At 38.4% G+C, this 16,229-nt stretch overlaps 1 protein-coding gene across 1 annotated transcript in view; it reads left to right on the forward strand.

The window, feature by feature from the left end:
* Rasef (RAS and EF-hand domain containing) overlaps positions 1-16,229 on the forward strand; it is a 67,726-nt gene that overhangs the window by 16,773 nt on the left and 34,724 nt on the right. The window contains exons 2-4 of the mRNA XM_041632515.1: positions 8,274-8,420; positions 9,326-9,416; positions 15,742-15,837. Of these exons, the coding sequence (XP_041488449.1) occupies positions 8,274-8,420; positions 9,326-9,416; positions 15,742-15,837 (334 nt within the window). The remainder of the gene's footprint in view (positions 1-8,273; positions 8,421-9,325; positions 9,417-15,741; positions 15,838-16,229) is intronic.

Consider the following 16,229-nt stretch of genomic DNA (forward strand, 5'->3'; position numbering starts at 1 on the left):
GCGTTTGCCCATCTCTTCTTCCAAATGCTCCCTTATGGATCTTCTTTTACCAGATCAGGTCTCCTCTCCTACCCAATGCTGTCTCTCCCCAACTTTGTCTCTCCTGGCGCCGAGAGATCAGGTCTCTGTGCTGGTTGGGCAGCTCGCAAACAAAGCACCTACCCTGCTTGGTGCAGGCAGGCCATAGAAACAAAGGAACTCCCGCCCGCTTGGGGGCCCTGAGGATTCGGACCCAGTGCCCAGACAGACTGGGCTGGGTGATGTTATGTGCCAAAAGAGGGCGGTGGGGCCGAAGTGGGGAGGGTTCTGGATGGAAGCTGGGTGGGCTAGGAAGAAAGAGGCGGTATGCAGGCAGTAGAGGCCCTGCAGAGAGCCCAAGAAGGATAGGGGGCCAAGGAACCTCTGAGCTCCCCGTCCCAGGCTGGCGCCGCGGGGCCAGAAACTCACCCCAACGCTGACTCTCCTGGCGCCGAGAGATCAGGCCTAAAATATATCTTTATATGCTGAGAAAATGTAACTAATTATTATAGATGACTATTAATCTGTATTTTTCATTATGCATCACATTTTAAATGAGCTATATAAACAAAGAATACCTTAAACAATAGTAGAAATATACATACAGTATAACAAAATTGACTTTAAATTTGTATCACTAAACTAAAATCTATACCAATGTAAAATATTTTTAATTAACAGTTTTTTTTTAATAAAGTAGATTCAATAATCTGCTCCCTTTTTATCATAATAGTCTACCCCCCATAATTTCTTTATCATGGGGACTCATGTTTGCCAGTACAACAATCTTTGCTTCCCTTCAAAGTCCATTTTTGGTAAATATTTTTATTCATTTTAACTTCTGTAAGACAAGACTGGTTTAAGAAAATGTCTTTATTTATTGTTCTTACACTTATCATACTTAGATTCTTCTAAATTGTTGCCTCATTGGGTTCATTCTATTCTGTTACTGAATATCACTGAATATAAGTTAAATCAAGAAAAATATAGGAGGCTCATCAAAACATTGGTTGAGGTGTACTTAATTTTAATGACTGAGTTTCAGAATTAAATTGCATCAACCATCTTTTCTCATCAGTACGCTTAATTCCTTGCTGTCCATTTCTTTACATTTTATTTGAGATTTTTTTTTAAAATTTATTTATTTACTAAGGATTTCTGCCTCCTCCCCGCCACCGCCTCCCATTTCCCTCCACCTCCCCCGATCAAGTCCCTCTCCCTCATCAGCTCGAAGAGCAATCAGTGTTCCCTGACCTGTGGGAAGTCCAAGGACCGCCCACCTCCATCCAGGTTTAGTAAGGTGAGCATCCAAACTGCCTAGGCTCTTCCAAAGCCAGTACGTGCAGTAGGATTATTTGAGATTTTAAAATTGATCAATGCTTTCCAAGTAATTTTGGAAAAAATGTAATACAGGTTAGAAGACTTTACAGAAATAGATGCTATCCGAGCTTGTTTACTGGCTTATTTTTCAAAGACGTAAATAGCTTCCAAACAAAGGTCAGTACAAGTGACTAAAAGGGTCACATTTTGATCCTGTTATTGTGTGTGAAGAGTGAAGTGTGTGTAAAGCTTTGGTGGTGGAAGATGCATTCAAGTCTGGCTGAGCTCTATTGCATATGCTAGACACTGTTATCTGTGATGTCAGAAGTCTCCAGTGCCTCCGCTAAACCTGTATCATATTTCCTTCAGTTCTTTCTACTTTACTGTTTTCATTGGCAATCAACCCAGTACTAAATGTCAGTGGTTTGAATAGAAAGTCATTTACAATTTGAATTCTTCCTATTTGAGTGAATCTAGTAAATTTTCTCATCTTCCAGTAACTTTGCATATTAAAGCATTTGACAGAATGATAGCCAGATAAGTACTTAGCTATTTAAAAGGTGCTGCAGCACATCTGGAGTTTTAACTGCCAGAGATGTAATTGGGCAGGGGATCCTGGATCAGACATGGTTTAATACTTAGGTGAGATCTTCCTTGGATCATATAGCAAAGAAAAAGAGCCATAGAAGTCAAACTTCCTGGAATGACTCATCTTGTTGGGTCAAGTTAGTCCTTTTTAGTATCATGTTTATTTCTGCTTCAACCAGGATTATGTGAAGATGGTATACTGGCTGATTTTGTGTCAACTTGAAACAAGCTAGAGTTATCAAAGGAAGGAGTCATTGAAGCATTGCCTCCATGAGATTCAGCTGTAATCAATAAGGAAAGGCCTAGCCCATGGTGGGTGCTGTAATTTCTGGGCTGCTGGTCCTGGGTTTTATAGGAATTTGGGCTAAACAAGCCATAGGAAGCAAGCTAGTAGACAGCACTCATCCATAGTCTTTGCAACAGCTCCTGCCTCCTGCTTGAGTTCCTGTCCTGATTTCCTTCAGTGACGAACAGCAATGTGAAAGTGTAAGCCTTTTCTCCCCATCTGGCTTTTTGGTCATTTTTTTTTTTCAGCAATAAAATCCCTAACTAAGACAAGGAAGTAGTTAATCTCTCCCATTGTTTCTTTCAGTGGCTTCTGGTACTCATAGAACTATCCTCCATCCCTTTTTTATGAAGTTCATTTTGGCCCGTGTGCTTTGGGTCCTACTATCTTCATTCCTGATTTGATGCTGAAGGATTAACATCTCCCCTGCCCTTGCTAAAGCATTGGCCTCCTACTTTTACCTAAAGGGATGAGGTATTTTTTTCTTGCTGTGATGTAAAGACCTAGGTCCTACGTAGAGAGTAACAATCTAGAGCCAGAAAGACCAAGTTGGAAACTATTTTTTGCTTTATTTTTGAGATTATATCATATAAAATCCAGTCTGACTCCCAATTAGTTATATAGCCCAAGATGCCTTGACTTTCTGATCTTCCTATTTGTACCTCCTGAGTGCTGGGATTATTGGTGTGTGCTACCACATCCAGTTTATATGGTGCTGAGGATTGAACCCATGACTTTGTACACCTTCCACAAGTCCCTGACATAAAGAAGTAGGGTAGATGAGGATTAAGGCCATTCTGATACAATAGTTGATTTTGTAACATACACATTTCCTACCAGTGGTATATATTTTTCATCATTAATTTATGTATATATCTCACTATAAATTATTCTTAGAACTTTATATAAAGCATGAATCAGAAAATAACTCAAGAGAATTCGTGTCACTATAATTTGCTCCCATTTTAGACATTTATAGAAAGTGAAGGACCTGTTGAAACTTCTGCAACTGAATGTTTCACTGTTGTGCAATTAGCTGGGAAATAAGGACTCTAGAGAATGATTTCTCTGACAGATTCCTATCACATAGTATGTCCTTATATTTTGTACCTTAATAGTTTAAATGATACAAGTAAAAACATGAATTGTCCTCTTGCACATTAAAATTCCTCGGGAGGACCTCAGAGAAAAGATTTTTGTTGTTTATATACTATTCTCTAATAATGTGAATTGTTCTTACACCCAGTGTTTGTCCTGATCTCTAATCGGTAGGATATTAGTGGTTAGGTTAATTTTGAAGTCTCTAACACAAAATAGAATATCAATTCTGCCATTATTCTCTGTGTCCTTGGTTTCTATGGAATGTCCAGGCATTTGTAGTATGAAGCACCACACTTAGTTTAAACAGCAGGAAATCCTCATGATTGTAGATTCTAGAAATCTAACACCAGGGAAACAGTAGGGTTAGTTGTCCTGGGCCTTTTTTTTTGGGGGGGGGGGCTTGCAGTTGCCATCTTCTCTTAAATCTTCACCTGGTCCTTTATATATGTCACTGTTTAAATATCTTCTTTCTGTAAGATTACTAGTAAGACTGGACTAGAACTCACCATAATGCTTTCATTGTAACTTAATTCCTTCTTTAAAGACTCAAGTATAATTAGCTAGTTTCTGAGTTCCTGGTGGTAGAGTTTCAATACATGAATTTGGGGCATTGGGATCATGACTTATCTTATAAAAGACCTTTATCTTTATCTGAATTGTAAAATTAGTTAATAGAAATACTTTCTGAGGTTGTTGTGAACATTTCAAAAGAGGTTGTACATAAGTTTGGTCACAATACTTTGTGTTATGATGAGTAGGCATAAAGAGAACCACTTTTTTTTTTTTTGGCCATAAAACATTTATGGAAACCTGGAGGGTAATGTATCACAGACAGGTACCTGAGAAAGTACAAGTTTTTAATTAGAGAAAGCATATAGACTGTGTTTGGTTTGATTTATTTTATTTTATTTTTTCTCATTTTTTTTTATTGAGAAAAGGAAAAAAAAAGTTTCCCCCTCCTCCCAGCCTCCCATTTCCCTCCCCCTCCTCCCACCCTTCTCCCCCTCTCCCACTCCTCTCCCCCTCCCTCTCCAGTCCAAACAGCAGTCAGGGTTCCCTGCCCTGTGGAAAGTCCAAGGTCCTCCCCCATCCGTCCATGTCTAGGAAGGTGAACATCCAAACTGGCTATGCTCCCACAAAGCCAGAATATGAAGTAGGATCAAAACCCTGTGCCATTGTCCTTGGCTTCTCATCAGCTCTCATTGTTCGCCATGTTCAGAGAGTCCAGTTTTATCCCATGCTTTTTCAGTCACAGTCCAGCTGGCCTTGGTGAGCTCCCAATAGATCAGCCCCACTGTCTCAGTGGGTGGGTGCACCCCTCGTGGTCCTGACTTCCTTGCTCATCTTCTCCCTCCTTCTGCTCCTCATTGGGACCTTGGGAGCTCAGTCCAGTGCTCCATTGTGGGTCTCTGTCTCTATCTCCATCCATTGCCAAATGAAGGTTCTATGGTGATATGCAAGATATTCGTCAGTATTGCTATAGGATAGGGTCATTTCAGGTTCCCTATCCTCATCTGCCCAAGGAACTAACTGGGACATCGCCTTGGGCTCCTGGGAGCCACTCTAGGTTCAAGTCTCTTGCCAGCCCTAAGGTGGCTCCCTTAACTAAGAATTGTGCTTCCGTGCTCCCCTATCCAACCTTCCTTTATCCCAATCATCCTGTTTCCCCAAGTTCCCCCATCCTCCCCTTTCTACACCATAACTGAAGCGTCTCTTGATCGATGGGTTGCAGCCTTTGACATTATTCATCAGATACCATGCATTTTTGCTTTCTTTCTGGCACCATGGAAGACTTTCTGCTATTATCACAACATGTAGCTGTGTGGTACAGTAGCAGAGTCCCACAGTTTTTTTTTTCAAAGCAAAAAACAATTATTCTAATTCTTCCTGCTTGCCTTCCTACCTTGCTGTATTACTGCCTGTTGTAGATAATGGTGGCTTTGTAGAAAGAAAGCTGAGATCAATTACCCAATAGATAAGCTTCATTAGAAGAATTACAGCATCACAGTCTATAGTGGACAGGGAAACATTCAGGTCCAGATAAGAACTTCATTATGGGGGACAGTTGTCAAAATCATGTTGATGGGATCCTGAAAGGACAGAGACTTATTTTCTCCTAGGTTCTGAAAGACAAGAATGACAGTACAATGGGATCTTGAAAGGAAAGGTAGACCTTCAGGTCTAAAGAACAAAAGAGGATTTCTTGCTCTCACAGGATTTCAAGGGCAGGTGAAGATGTGGCTAAGTTCCATACCATTTAACCCAGCCTAGATGTAAAAGTCGCAAGGCACTGATGAAGTAAAGTAATAATGCAAGCTTGTCTTTGGTCTTGGAGCATATGATCTTCAGCTGCCTCAGGAAAAAGTGAACTCTATGAGGCCTGTAAGGTCACTGAACCTTCTCAAACCTGCCTAGAAAGAGAGCCTGTAACCTGACCCACCATTCCTGCCTGTCTCCCATCAACCTTTGGTCTTTGTCCTTCTTTTATTTAATTTTAACTAAAATAATAATAATAATTTATAATTTAGCTAGAATGGCCTTGACTGAACTCATGATCATCCTGCATTAACTTACAAAGTTCTTCTTCTGTGATCACCAGGCATGCATGGGGTGCACAGACATGCATGAGAGCAAAACATTCTCTCATAATACATAAAATACATAAAATAATAAATAATTACATTGAAAACAAACATGAAAACCCAGCCTGTCCTTGAGAAACTCTAGGCAAAATGAATGGAGAAGATGGTGTGAGTTCTATGTTCAGGGTGTTTGAATGATATGTGGTCATCACGCTGTTGTCCATACATAGGTGCTGTGGATGGCTGTGAGAAGATTGTGAGCTTCCTGGTTGCTTGTCCTGCCCACCATCATTTTCAGTGCAAGGCATGCAGGCATGCACATCAAGAGTCATCTCTCCATAATAGGATCTGGAAACAGTGGATCTTTCGCACTGTTGAGGAAGTGACTACCAAATCACAGTGGAAGATCACCAAGTATAAGAAATTACCAAGTTCTGCTGTTGATTATTCCATAATGCACTGTGTATGAAAGAAAATAGCTTTTATGTTTTTTGAATACTGTCTATCCATAGCATTTTTAAGTCTGATAAAAACTGATAATTCTTTTATGCTGGTGTTGTGGTAAGTTATTTCAGACTGAAGGAATTATCTATTTTTCAAATCTCTGGTGTATCTTTTAGGTGTATATGTATATATTATTTCATTTAAAAAATCCCTGCTACTTTCATCTGCTTTCACAGCCATAGATCATGTAAAATTACATCACACCTTGATGTATAGTGCAATAAGAAGGAAGGATAGATTGCATTGTCCCGGATGACCCATGTCAAAGAACACCAGCACACAGTCCATGTTTTGAGAAAAATGTTGGTGCTGGTAGAAAGCTGAGTGATTATTAAATCCACACAGAGTATATGTCTTTGTTAGGGTTACTATTGCTGTGATGAAATATCATGACCAAAGCCAACTCAGGGAAGAAAGGGTTTATTTCCCTAACAGTTCCGTATAATAATTTATCATCAAAAGCAGTGAGGACAGGAACTCAAGCAGTGCTGAAATGTGGAGGAAGGAGCTGATGCAGAGGTTATGGAGGGTGCTGCTTACTGGCTTGCTCTCTATGACTTGCTCAGTCTGCTTTCTTACAGAACCCAGGCCCACCTGAAAGTTGACAAAATCTCGCAGGCTAACTCCTCAATGGGCTTGGCCCTCCCACATAAATCTCTAAAAAAGGGCTTTACAGGTTTTCCTACAGTCTGAACTTACCCAATCATTTTCTCAGTTGAGGGCTTTTGCTCTCTAGTGACTCTAGCTGCTATCAACTTGATATAAAACTAACCAGCACAGTATGTGTTTCTATAAAGATATAAAGGGGGATTTACTTGAAAGCTACTCTCATTTCCACTTAGGTCATTAGCTGATGTTTTCTGAGGCTGGAATGCCACTAACTATCCAAACATCTCTTCTCTTAGGTAATGAAATAGATGATAACTCTAGACCATAGATTTCTTTGGACTGGAGGCTGAGTGTCAAACAAACAAACAAACATGCAAGTATTATTTGGAACTTGGGGCCTCATTGCTGACTTGCGAATTAAAAAAGAGATGAAAGTTGAGTTTGGCCTGTGGTTATAAGAGTGTGCTTATGGAGCTTCTGGATTTGTGAACACATAAAAGTGTAGGCAGCACGGGTGGCATAGACAAGACGAAGATTCTGTGGCTCCTTTATACACTTCCTGTTTTGCTATTCTTTATAATAAGTTCTTAAAAGAAGGTAAAATATTTTCCTGAGTTCAATGAGTCATTTTAAGCCTGAGAGTGGGTCAAGGGAACTGCTGATTTGTAGTTGATTAGTTAGAGATAGGCATCACTTGGTCGGCTAACTGGTGTCTGAAGTGGGGCAACATTGTAGTTTAGAGCCCTCAGACTGGGAGCTTGTGCCAACTTTTAGTACTTATTAATTGAATATAAAATATGAACATTTAAATGGTGTTTGGAAAACAGAAAATTGTTTGGTATGAGAAAACTCCAAACTTTTAGTGTTTGAAGAACTAGGAGAAGAAAATGTGTTAATGTATCCACAAATGTGAGTTTGCCTGAAGTTTTGACAGACCACAAAATTATAAGTATTTCTACTTTTCTCAGTTGAAAGATGAACACACGTCTTGTTAGTGATTGAAGAAACACAGAATTTGGTAATTAATTTACTTTTCTATAAAGTTCTTTACTATTCAGGTTTTAGCTAGTAAAATGAAAAATCCTTCAATATAAGTCCCTTTCCTTGCTCTTGCACTGGCTTTCCCGATTGTCGTCTTCTGACATGGAGAACACAACAGGATCTTTGCCTTCGCTGTTATCTTTATTCCAGATCAATCCATAGATTTAAAAATCCTTCTTGTTTTACTTTTAAACTAATGCCATTTAATTTTAATATTTTTGCAGAAAAGAACAAGTTAGTACCTTGTACCAGAATATCAATCTTGTGGAGCCAAGACTAATTCAGCCATATGAACATGTGATAAGAAACTTTCTTCGAGAGATCAAACTCCAGAGCACAGAAATGGAAAACTTAGCTATTGCAGTGAAGAGGTATCAATCTGTTTCCCTTCTGAGGACACATAGGGTCCTTGTACTTGTTCTGTGACGGGGTGGGGGCATAGCAACTGAATAGCACAAGCATGCTATGATACAAGTGGACTTCCTGAACTTTTGTAGTCCAGAACCTTTTAGAATATTCCACACAGGGTAAGTTATGTCAGGTAGTAATTACAGGGTCAAAAAGCAATCTGTTGGTTGGTCATTGCCATCCTATGTTGTCAACTGCTCAAAACTGATGATTCTATTCAGAAAAATCCAGAACACGTCTTCTCCTCAGCCATTTTACCAAAATAGGAAACTTCTAGAGAGGCAGGCAGACTCTGAAGCCAAGCCAGAGAAAGACCTTGACAGCAGACTTTCTATTCTTTCCAAGTCTCAGTCCTGTGTCTTCAAAAGATTGATGAAGATGCGCTCTTTGGAGTCATGAGTTCCAGTACATGACATCTTAGAACAAAATACTTTTTCTAACAGGTACTTTTATCTCTAGAACTGTAGGAGACTGATTAGAAACAGTTGCTGAAATCAATCCTTCTGCCTTTAAGTTTAGCCTATGTGATCTGAAGTTTATGTAATAGAATTTAAAATTATGGCTAACGATCTGTTTTCTAGGTTTGTCAGTCAGTTGTGACAATAAGAAGTGCACATTTGCTGAAGTCACATTTGCTGTCGTTAGCTATTGTTTGTCTCAGGCTAATATTTATTCTATTTCAGTTGTTTAATGTCATTTATACCCAAATAGTCACGCAGACAACCTTAGTTTGTCATATAGGAGGATTGGGAAATATCATGTAGAATATTAACCTCTTCTGTATAATGTGAAGCCTAAAGTTGATGAGCTTTGAGTTTCTCTTCGCATTTTTTAATCCAAGAATACAATGTTTTCTTTTGAATTTCAGAGCCCAAGACAAGGCAGCCATTCAGCTGAGTGAGTTGGAAGAGGAAATGGATCAAAGGATTCATGCAGTAGAAAATGAGACCCGGAAGGATGTGAGTTTTTGGATTGACCTTTCATTCATTTGGCAGATCTTCAGGGAGCACCTTTTATTGTGGAGCTCTGTTTGGTGTTAAAACTTGGGGACAGTAGACTTTACTACTTAGTATTCTATATCAAAATATCAAATTTTTAGATTTGGGGCACATAAATGATTTTTGTAACGAGAAGTGTTTTATAATCAAAAGTTAAAGAGATAGAGAGATTGTAATCAAGTAAGCTGAGGACATAATTCTCCAGTACTGGTATGTATACCATAAGACTCATGTGAGTGGGAGAGTTGGTAGCATGCATAGGAGGTCAGAGGCCTCTTGGAAATGTATGACGTGGATTGGAGGACTGGAGTCAGACTTGATGAGAAGATGGCTGAATATTATTACCTGTATATTATTCTCACTACCCAACTTTAAATCTCTATTGCAGTTAATTTAAAATCCTGTCTCCTAGCTGTGGTGTTTTGTGATGAAATATTATTATCATTGGTATTCTTAAGTCAAAATTGCGTATTTTTAGTCACTTCTTCACGGGAGTTTTGATTTTCAATATAAAATATATTTGAGCTGTTGATATTTGCTGAAAGCAGAAAATATATGCATTTTATTTGAGTGGTAATATTAGAATATAAAATTCTATTTTGGAGCTGAGAGGCAATAAAAGTTCAGGCCACAGTGCTGGCATCAAGCAGATATAAGGCTATGTCCTGATTTGGTTCTTACCAAGGCCAGGTGGCACTCATAAAGTAATCTCTCCTGTGACTCTTTGCCCGGCCACCTGCCAGCCTCAAGGAGGATTAATCATGATGACGTATGTAAAGTACAGAGAAGTGTTGCCTTTGGTAGGTACTACCATGGCTGTTATTATCTTTTTCTGTGCCTTCTTTGTTTCCTTTCAGATAATTTATCTTACTTGTCTTTATCACACACATAGTTCCATTTGGGCATCTATGTTATCTCTTTAAAAATATTTTTATTAATTCTTAGAGAATTTCATACAATTGCTTTTGATTATATGCACTACTCCTCAGCTCCTCCCAGATCTGCTGGCCACCCACCCAGCTACATGATATTACCCTGTTTTTTTTTTGAATCCTATGTTTGTCCAGTTTATGCTACCCAAATTCTTGCTGGGCCAATTGTTATTGTACCTCACAGGGTTCACATCTGGGTGAGGTGATGATTACTTTTTGGCTCTGGTAGTATTCATAGAACCTTCCGTACTGTGAAAGAGAACTGATAGAGATGAAGTTTCTGGGTCAGTACTTATTTGATTTGTCTGTGTTTCATAGCTCAAATATGCACTGTCTTTAGCAGCAAGGTCTTATCATCAAATTTTGGGGTGTAACCAAGAACAGTGGTAATAGTATGTAATGTTTGTGGGGTCTATTGGACTCCACTGGCCAGAAACTCAAAAGAGGCAATCCATTCTTGACACTGGGGTTTTTATTTACTAGTGTGTGCTGGCTTATAGGAGTATTGTCATTTTGTTACCCTTTATAGGGTGGCTCCATTTAAACTTTTAAAAGATGAAATATATGTATGGAAGATTCTACAGTAGCAGGCTTGTTTGTCCTGTCTCTTAATAACAAGTGTAAGAACCCTATGGATGTCATATTTAACTGATAGCCGGTTCAGGGTACATGGCCCAGGGTTGGTGCAAATGATTTTTTCCTTTTTATAGCACAATCCTCCTGTGTTTAGAAACAACAAATCCATTTTTAACTTTCCTTTAAAATCTTCTACCACTCTCTAATCTGTTCTTCCATTCATTGATCAGGTAGTTCTCATATGCACATGCTACACTATAACCAACTCTCATTGCTTCCAGTGCTGACCAGATCCATTGTGGGCTGACCACTTTGTATTAGATAAACAATTAAAGGTCTCAAGGTCTAATTCCTGAGGACTCTAATTCTCTTCTTCATCATTTCATTATTCCTTAGCAGTTTTTTTTTGTCTCCCTTCCATCTTGACATACTTATATTGTCCTTGTTGCAGTATTGTTTAGATCATGATGGTGTTGAGATATCAATAGATGTAGCTTGCCTGTCTTTCTAGGATACACACTTTCTGAGCAGATTTACTAGTCTTCTGGTTTTACAATATTTCCTCCCTTTCTCGTGATGATCCCTGAGCTGTACATTCATGAGTTGTGTTTTATGAGTATCCATTGTGACCAGGCACTCCACAATCAATTTTTCTCTGTATTTTGATCAGTTGTGGCTTTGTTACTGGTCTTCAGCTTCCAAGAGATGCTTCTTTGATGTGTGTGTATAGGTTTGGGATGTAGGGGGGAAACAGTAGCTACACTTACTTATTTTTGGCTGTGAGGATGAGTATTTAGAATACAGTTACTAATTATTCTGGTTTAGTAAAGTGGTAGGAATAGGTTCTCCTCTAAGACCCATGACCTCACTAGTCTTGGGTAGTATGAGAAGTGTTCGGTACAAAACATAATTTTCCTACTGTTGAGAAGCCTTTACATACAACTAGACAACTATTGGTTATCACCAATTCACCAATATATGTGAGCCACTCTTAGAGACTTTGTACCACGCTGGTCATTGTTGTGGTATGGTAAGCATTCAACTGAGTAGAGCTTTTTTTTACTTCTCCCACTTGTCAGCTTTTATAGTCTTTTCTGGTCTTATGAAAGCTGATTTTTTTGGGTAGTGCTCTGTGGAAAGTGTATGACATCTTCAGCAATAGGGACTTATATAAAATTCTGGAAGGCAACCAAGGGTAACACAATAGTCGATGTTGTTTTTGAAGTCTCTTGGACTCCTTTGACTTAAAAGAGGGTTTTTCCTTTCTGGTATTGGGGATTTTATTAATCTATGGCTCTTGAGGGAGTGCATTGTCAGCCCAAGTGACATATTGAAGATTTACGTGATATATATATATATATATGTGTGTGTGTGTGTGTGTACACATTTATGTTATATGTACTTTTGATAAGGAATATTGATAAAGACTGTTTCCTTATGTTTTTCCCTCAAAAGATGTAGTATTATTTTGCCCCCATTCCATACTGTATTGACTTCCTTTCTCTTCTTCAAATAAACTTTCTACCACTTTTTTTCCATTTTCTCATTTGAGTCACTTGTAGACTGCGATTCCCCTCTCTAGTGTCAACTCCTGCTCTCTTGGTACATTTTTACTTTCCTAGATTTTGTGATTATTTCAGATTAAATACTCACACCTGAAGATTTGGATCTCAGAACCACATATGAGGGAGCATTCACATTTCTCAGTTTGTGTCTGGGCTACCTCTCTCAATTTAATCTTCTCTACTTCCAACCACGTACCTGGACATTTCATGATTTCATTTTTTATTATAGTTGATTAGTATTCCATCATGTATATGAACCACATATTCACTATTTATTCCTCAACTGAAGGACATTTAGGTTGTTTCTTTTTCCTGCCTATTGCGAATAGAGCATCAATGCACATGGCTAAGTATGTATCTGTGGGGTCAAGTACTTTGCCAAGGAAGGGTATCGGTTTTGTGGATGACTTATTTTAGCTTTTTGTTAATGTTCTATACTCATTTCCATAGAGGCTACCCCAGTTTACAATTCCAACAACAATGAAGGAGGGCTTCATTGTCCTTACAACCTCTCCAGCATTTGTTGGTTGTTGTGTTTATCTTAATCATTATAACTGGGGTCTTATAAAATCTCGGAAGTTGTTCTAAACCACATTTTTCTGATTTTTAAGGATATTGAACATTTTAAAAATACTTTCTTAAGTATTATCATATATACTGTTTTTCAGTTTTTGAATGTGTCTTCTTTTGACTTTGTTTTTTGAGTCTATACCAATATCCTGGTTGTCTGAAGTAACCAAGGGGCCCTCATTGTTTACTGACCTTATTTTTAGTTGCATTCCAGACAAGTGAACCACTTGACTTTGACTTCTTTAGGACATGCATATTGGTTCAGTAGTCCTTTCCTCTTAACTTTGGTATTCAATTTGCTTTTGCTTCGTGAAGCTAATTCCAGTGCAAAGACGTTTAAAAACTTTTATTTAGTTTATTTTGTGTGTGTAAATGTCTTGCTTGCATGTATTTCTATGCACTGTGTGCATGCCTTGTACTCATGGTGGTCAGAGGAGAGCATGAAATCCCCTGGAACTGGAGGTACAAATGGTTGTAAGCTCTTGTGTGGATAGTAGGAACCAAACTCAGGTCCTCTGCAAAAGCAGCCAGTGCTCTTAATTGCTGAGCTATCTCTCCAGCCCCAATACCTGGATTATCTATGTTGACTATATAACAGTTAGCAGGAGAGCAACCAAATATCTACTGAATTTGAATTGGCTATATTCTAATGCTCAGCAGTAGACAAGAATGTGTACGGAAATGACAATTTGTTATAATTAACAGGATTTATTAAGTATGCCAGGGCTGACCTTAAAGGAATATCTTCAGCTAAATGGTTTTAGAGAATAGACTCGTACTTAATGACATTAACAGAGAAGGAGATGTTTGTCTAATACTTTGTGGAAGAGGTTATGCCTTGATTAGCAACAGTACTGCTTCTGGTAAGACAATCACCCAACACCCTTCAAAGATTAACCTCTCTTGCCAATGAATTAATAACACCAACAAAAATAATTAAAAGAATATAAAAAGAGGACCAATAGAGTAAAAGAGAAAAAAGAGGAACTTGAAAGAAATAAATTGTTTAGTTCATTTTAAGTATGGGGTACACGTAGAGTTAAACAGAGTTTTGATTAGTGGGAAGACATGAGTCCTCTTACCCCTAGCTGTCCAGTTGCATTTTTTCATAACAAAACTCTAAGAGTTGTGAAGTTACACATAGTCTTATAAGTGACTGAGTCTAAGATCATAAAAGGACAGTTTCAAGCTCCAAATTCTTCATCAGGAAAGGCTTTGTGCCTTAAACTAATTAAGATTGTGAATTTGGTAAAAAGGCAAGTCATGGCCTATGTGAGACGAACACATGAATTTCTCATCATCTGGGGACTTTAAAAAATCACTATACTTATTTGGTGAGCCAAATCATCACAGCAGCTATTTTGTCTTTTCTCTATGTTATTTCTCTCTCTTCAGAATTGTATATTATTGAAAACTGCTTTGTTGTCATTAGAGTCTTGAATTTGTTATTTTATTCCCAACAAGTTGTAATCTAGCCTGACCTGTTGGCCAAAGACCATAAACTTGTCTTGCAGCTTCAAGGGGAAGGAGTGCAAGGTCAGTCTTGTCTTGCAAGAACACTCTGAGTGGGAAAATGTGAATGACAAGGTTACATTTCTTCTGTTCGTGCAAGTGCTTACCTGTCAGTTCTTTGTCATAAGGGACAGACAGCAAGGGGACTCAGAGTGCTTTTGAGAGCAAAGAAAGGCAGCTAATGGATCTGTAGTGTAAAAGTCCTGTTCCAAAGGGGGAGGTTGTTGTTGCATTTTATAGATCCCTTATATCTTACTCACCTTTTTCATAGACTATGTTTTCCAGCATGTAGCCAACAGTTTAGAAAGTTTTTAGTCTTTTACCATCACCTTCTTTCATAATTTAACCTGAGACTCTCTTCCTCAAGCTCATTCCTTCTTCTATCTCAGAAGAGATGTCTTGCATAGCAGTTCCCGCGCCCTTTGGTGTGCCTTTTTGTCACTGTCTTCTACAGAGAATTTAATGGGAAAACATCAGAGTGTGCAACATACAGTCATGTGCTGAGTAATGGTGTCTCCACTTCATGTATTACAATGGTCCCATAGTTAATACCTGGGAATATTGGAGCCACCTTACCTGGTTAAGTGCATTTCATCATGTTGACTCAAGGACAAAATTACCTAATAGCGTTTCTCAGAGTGTACCCCTATTAAGGAAACCTCCCAGCCTATCACAATGGCTCTACACTCTGCATAGACATTTATAATGATGATTCAAATTCAGGTAAAATGAAAACTGATAAGACAACTGGTCACTGGCTGTGCCTTCCTGAGTCCTGAGCCATCATAGGATGTATGTGTTCACTAAATCCCATAATTGTGTTATATCTTCTGACAGAAATGGTTGACTTACTTCTGTGTTGTGGTATTATCGCAGTTTTATAGTCTTAGGGACTGCACTTCAGGATGATGTACAACTTTTGACATTCCGCAGTTCTTCCATTTCTATAGGTTTCAAATCCAACACTCCTGCACACCTAAAATGTCCTGGTGTCCATCTAGTGTCACCCTTACAATTTCAGAACATTTTTGTCAGCTTAGCTCAATATGAAATGCTTCATATCTATTGATGATTTGAAGAGTGTTTAAGAGACAGAAATTACCTAAATGATATCTTTCATTTCTCCCATAGGAAAAACGCAAAGCAGAGGAAGCCCTCAGTGATCTCAGACGTCAGTATGAAACAGAAGTAGGAGACCTACAGGTTACCATAAAAAAGTTAAAAAAGGTATGTATATAGCATAGAGACATTCTAGAAACATCTTTAACTGTGTCTAAGACATTGAAAATGAAAAACATTTAGTGTTGAAGCAGAAGAACTAGTGACTTTGCTGAGTCAGTTCAACTCCTTGAGAGACTCTTATTTTAAAGGCTCCCTAGTTCATCTAGTTATTGGGCCATTTGACTTATAACATGGAATAATAAAATGTCTTATCCTTGAACAGTTCATCAAACACATTCCTTTCATTTTCATTTACCAAGTGCTTTGAGTGAATTCCCTGTATCAAGAGGAGAGTGTTTTCCTAATTGAAACAGCATCTGTCTATGTCAGGTGTCCCTGTGTTCTTGTTCTTAGCTTACTTCAAGGTGAATAGCAGATACTTAGTAAATATTAAGTGA

This window comes from Microtus oregoni, unplaced genomic scaffold, assembly GCF_018167655.1.
Source record: "Microtus oregoni isolate MIOR12 unplaced genomic scaffold, Mior012 000041F_ref0000270, whole genome shotgun sequence".
In the NCBI taxonomy this organism is placed as follows: domain Eukaryota; kingdom Metazoa; phylum Chordata; class Mammalia; order Rodentia; family Cricetidae; genus Microtus; species Microtus oregoni.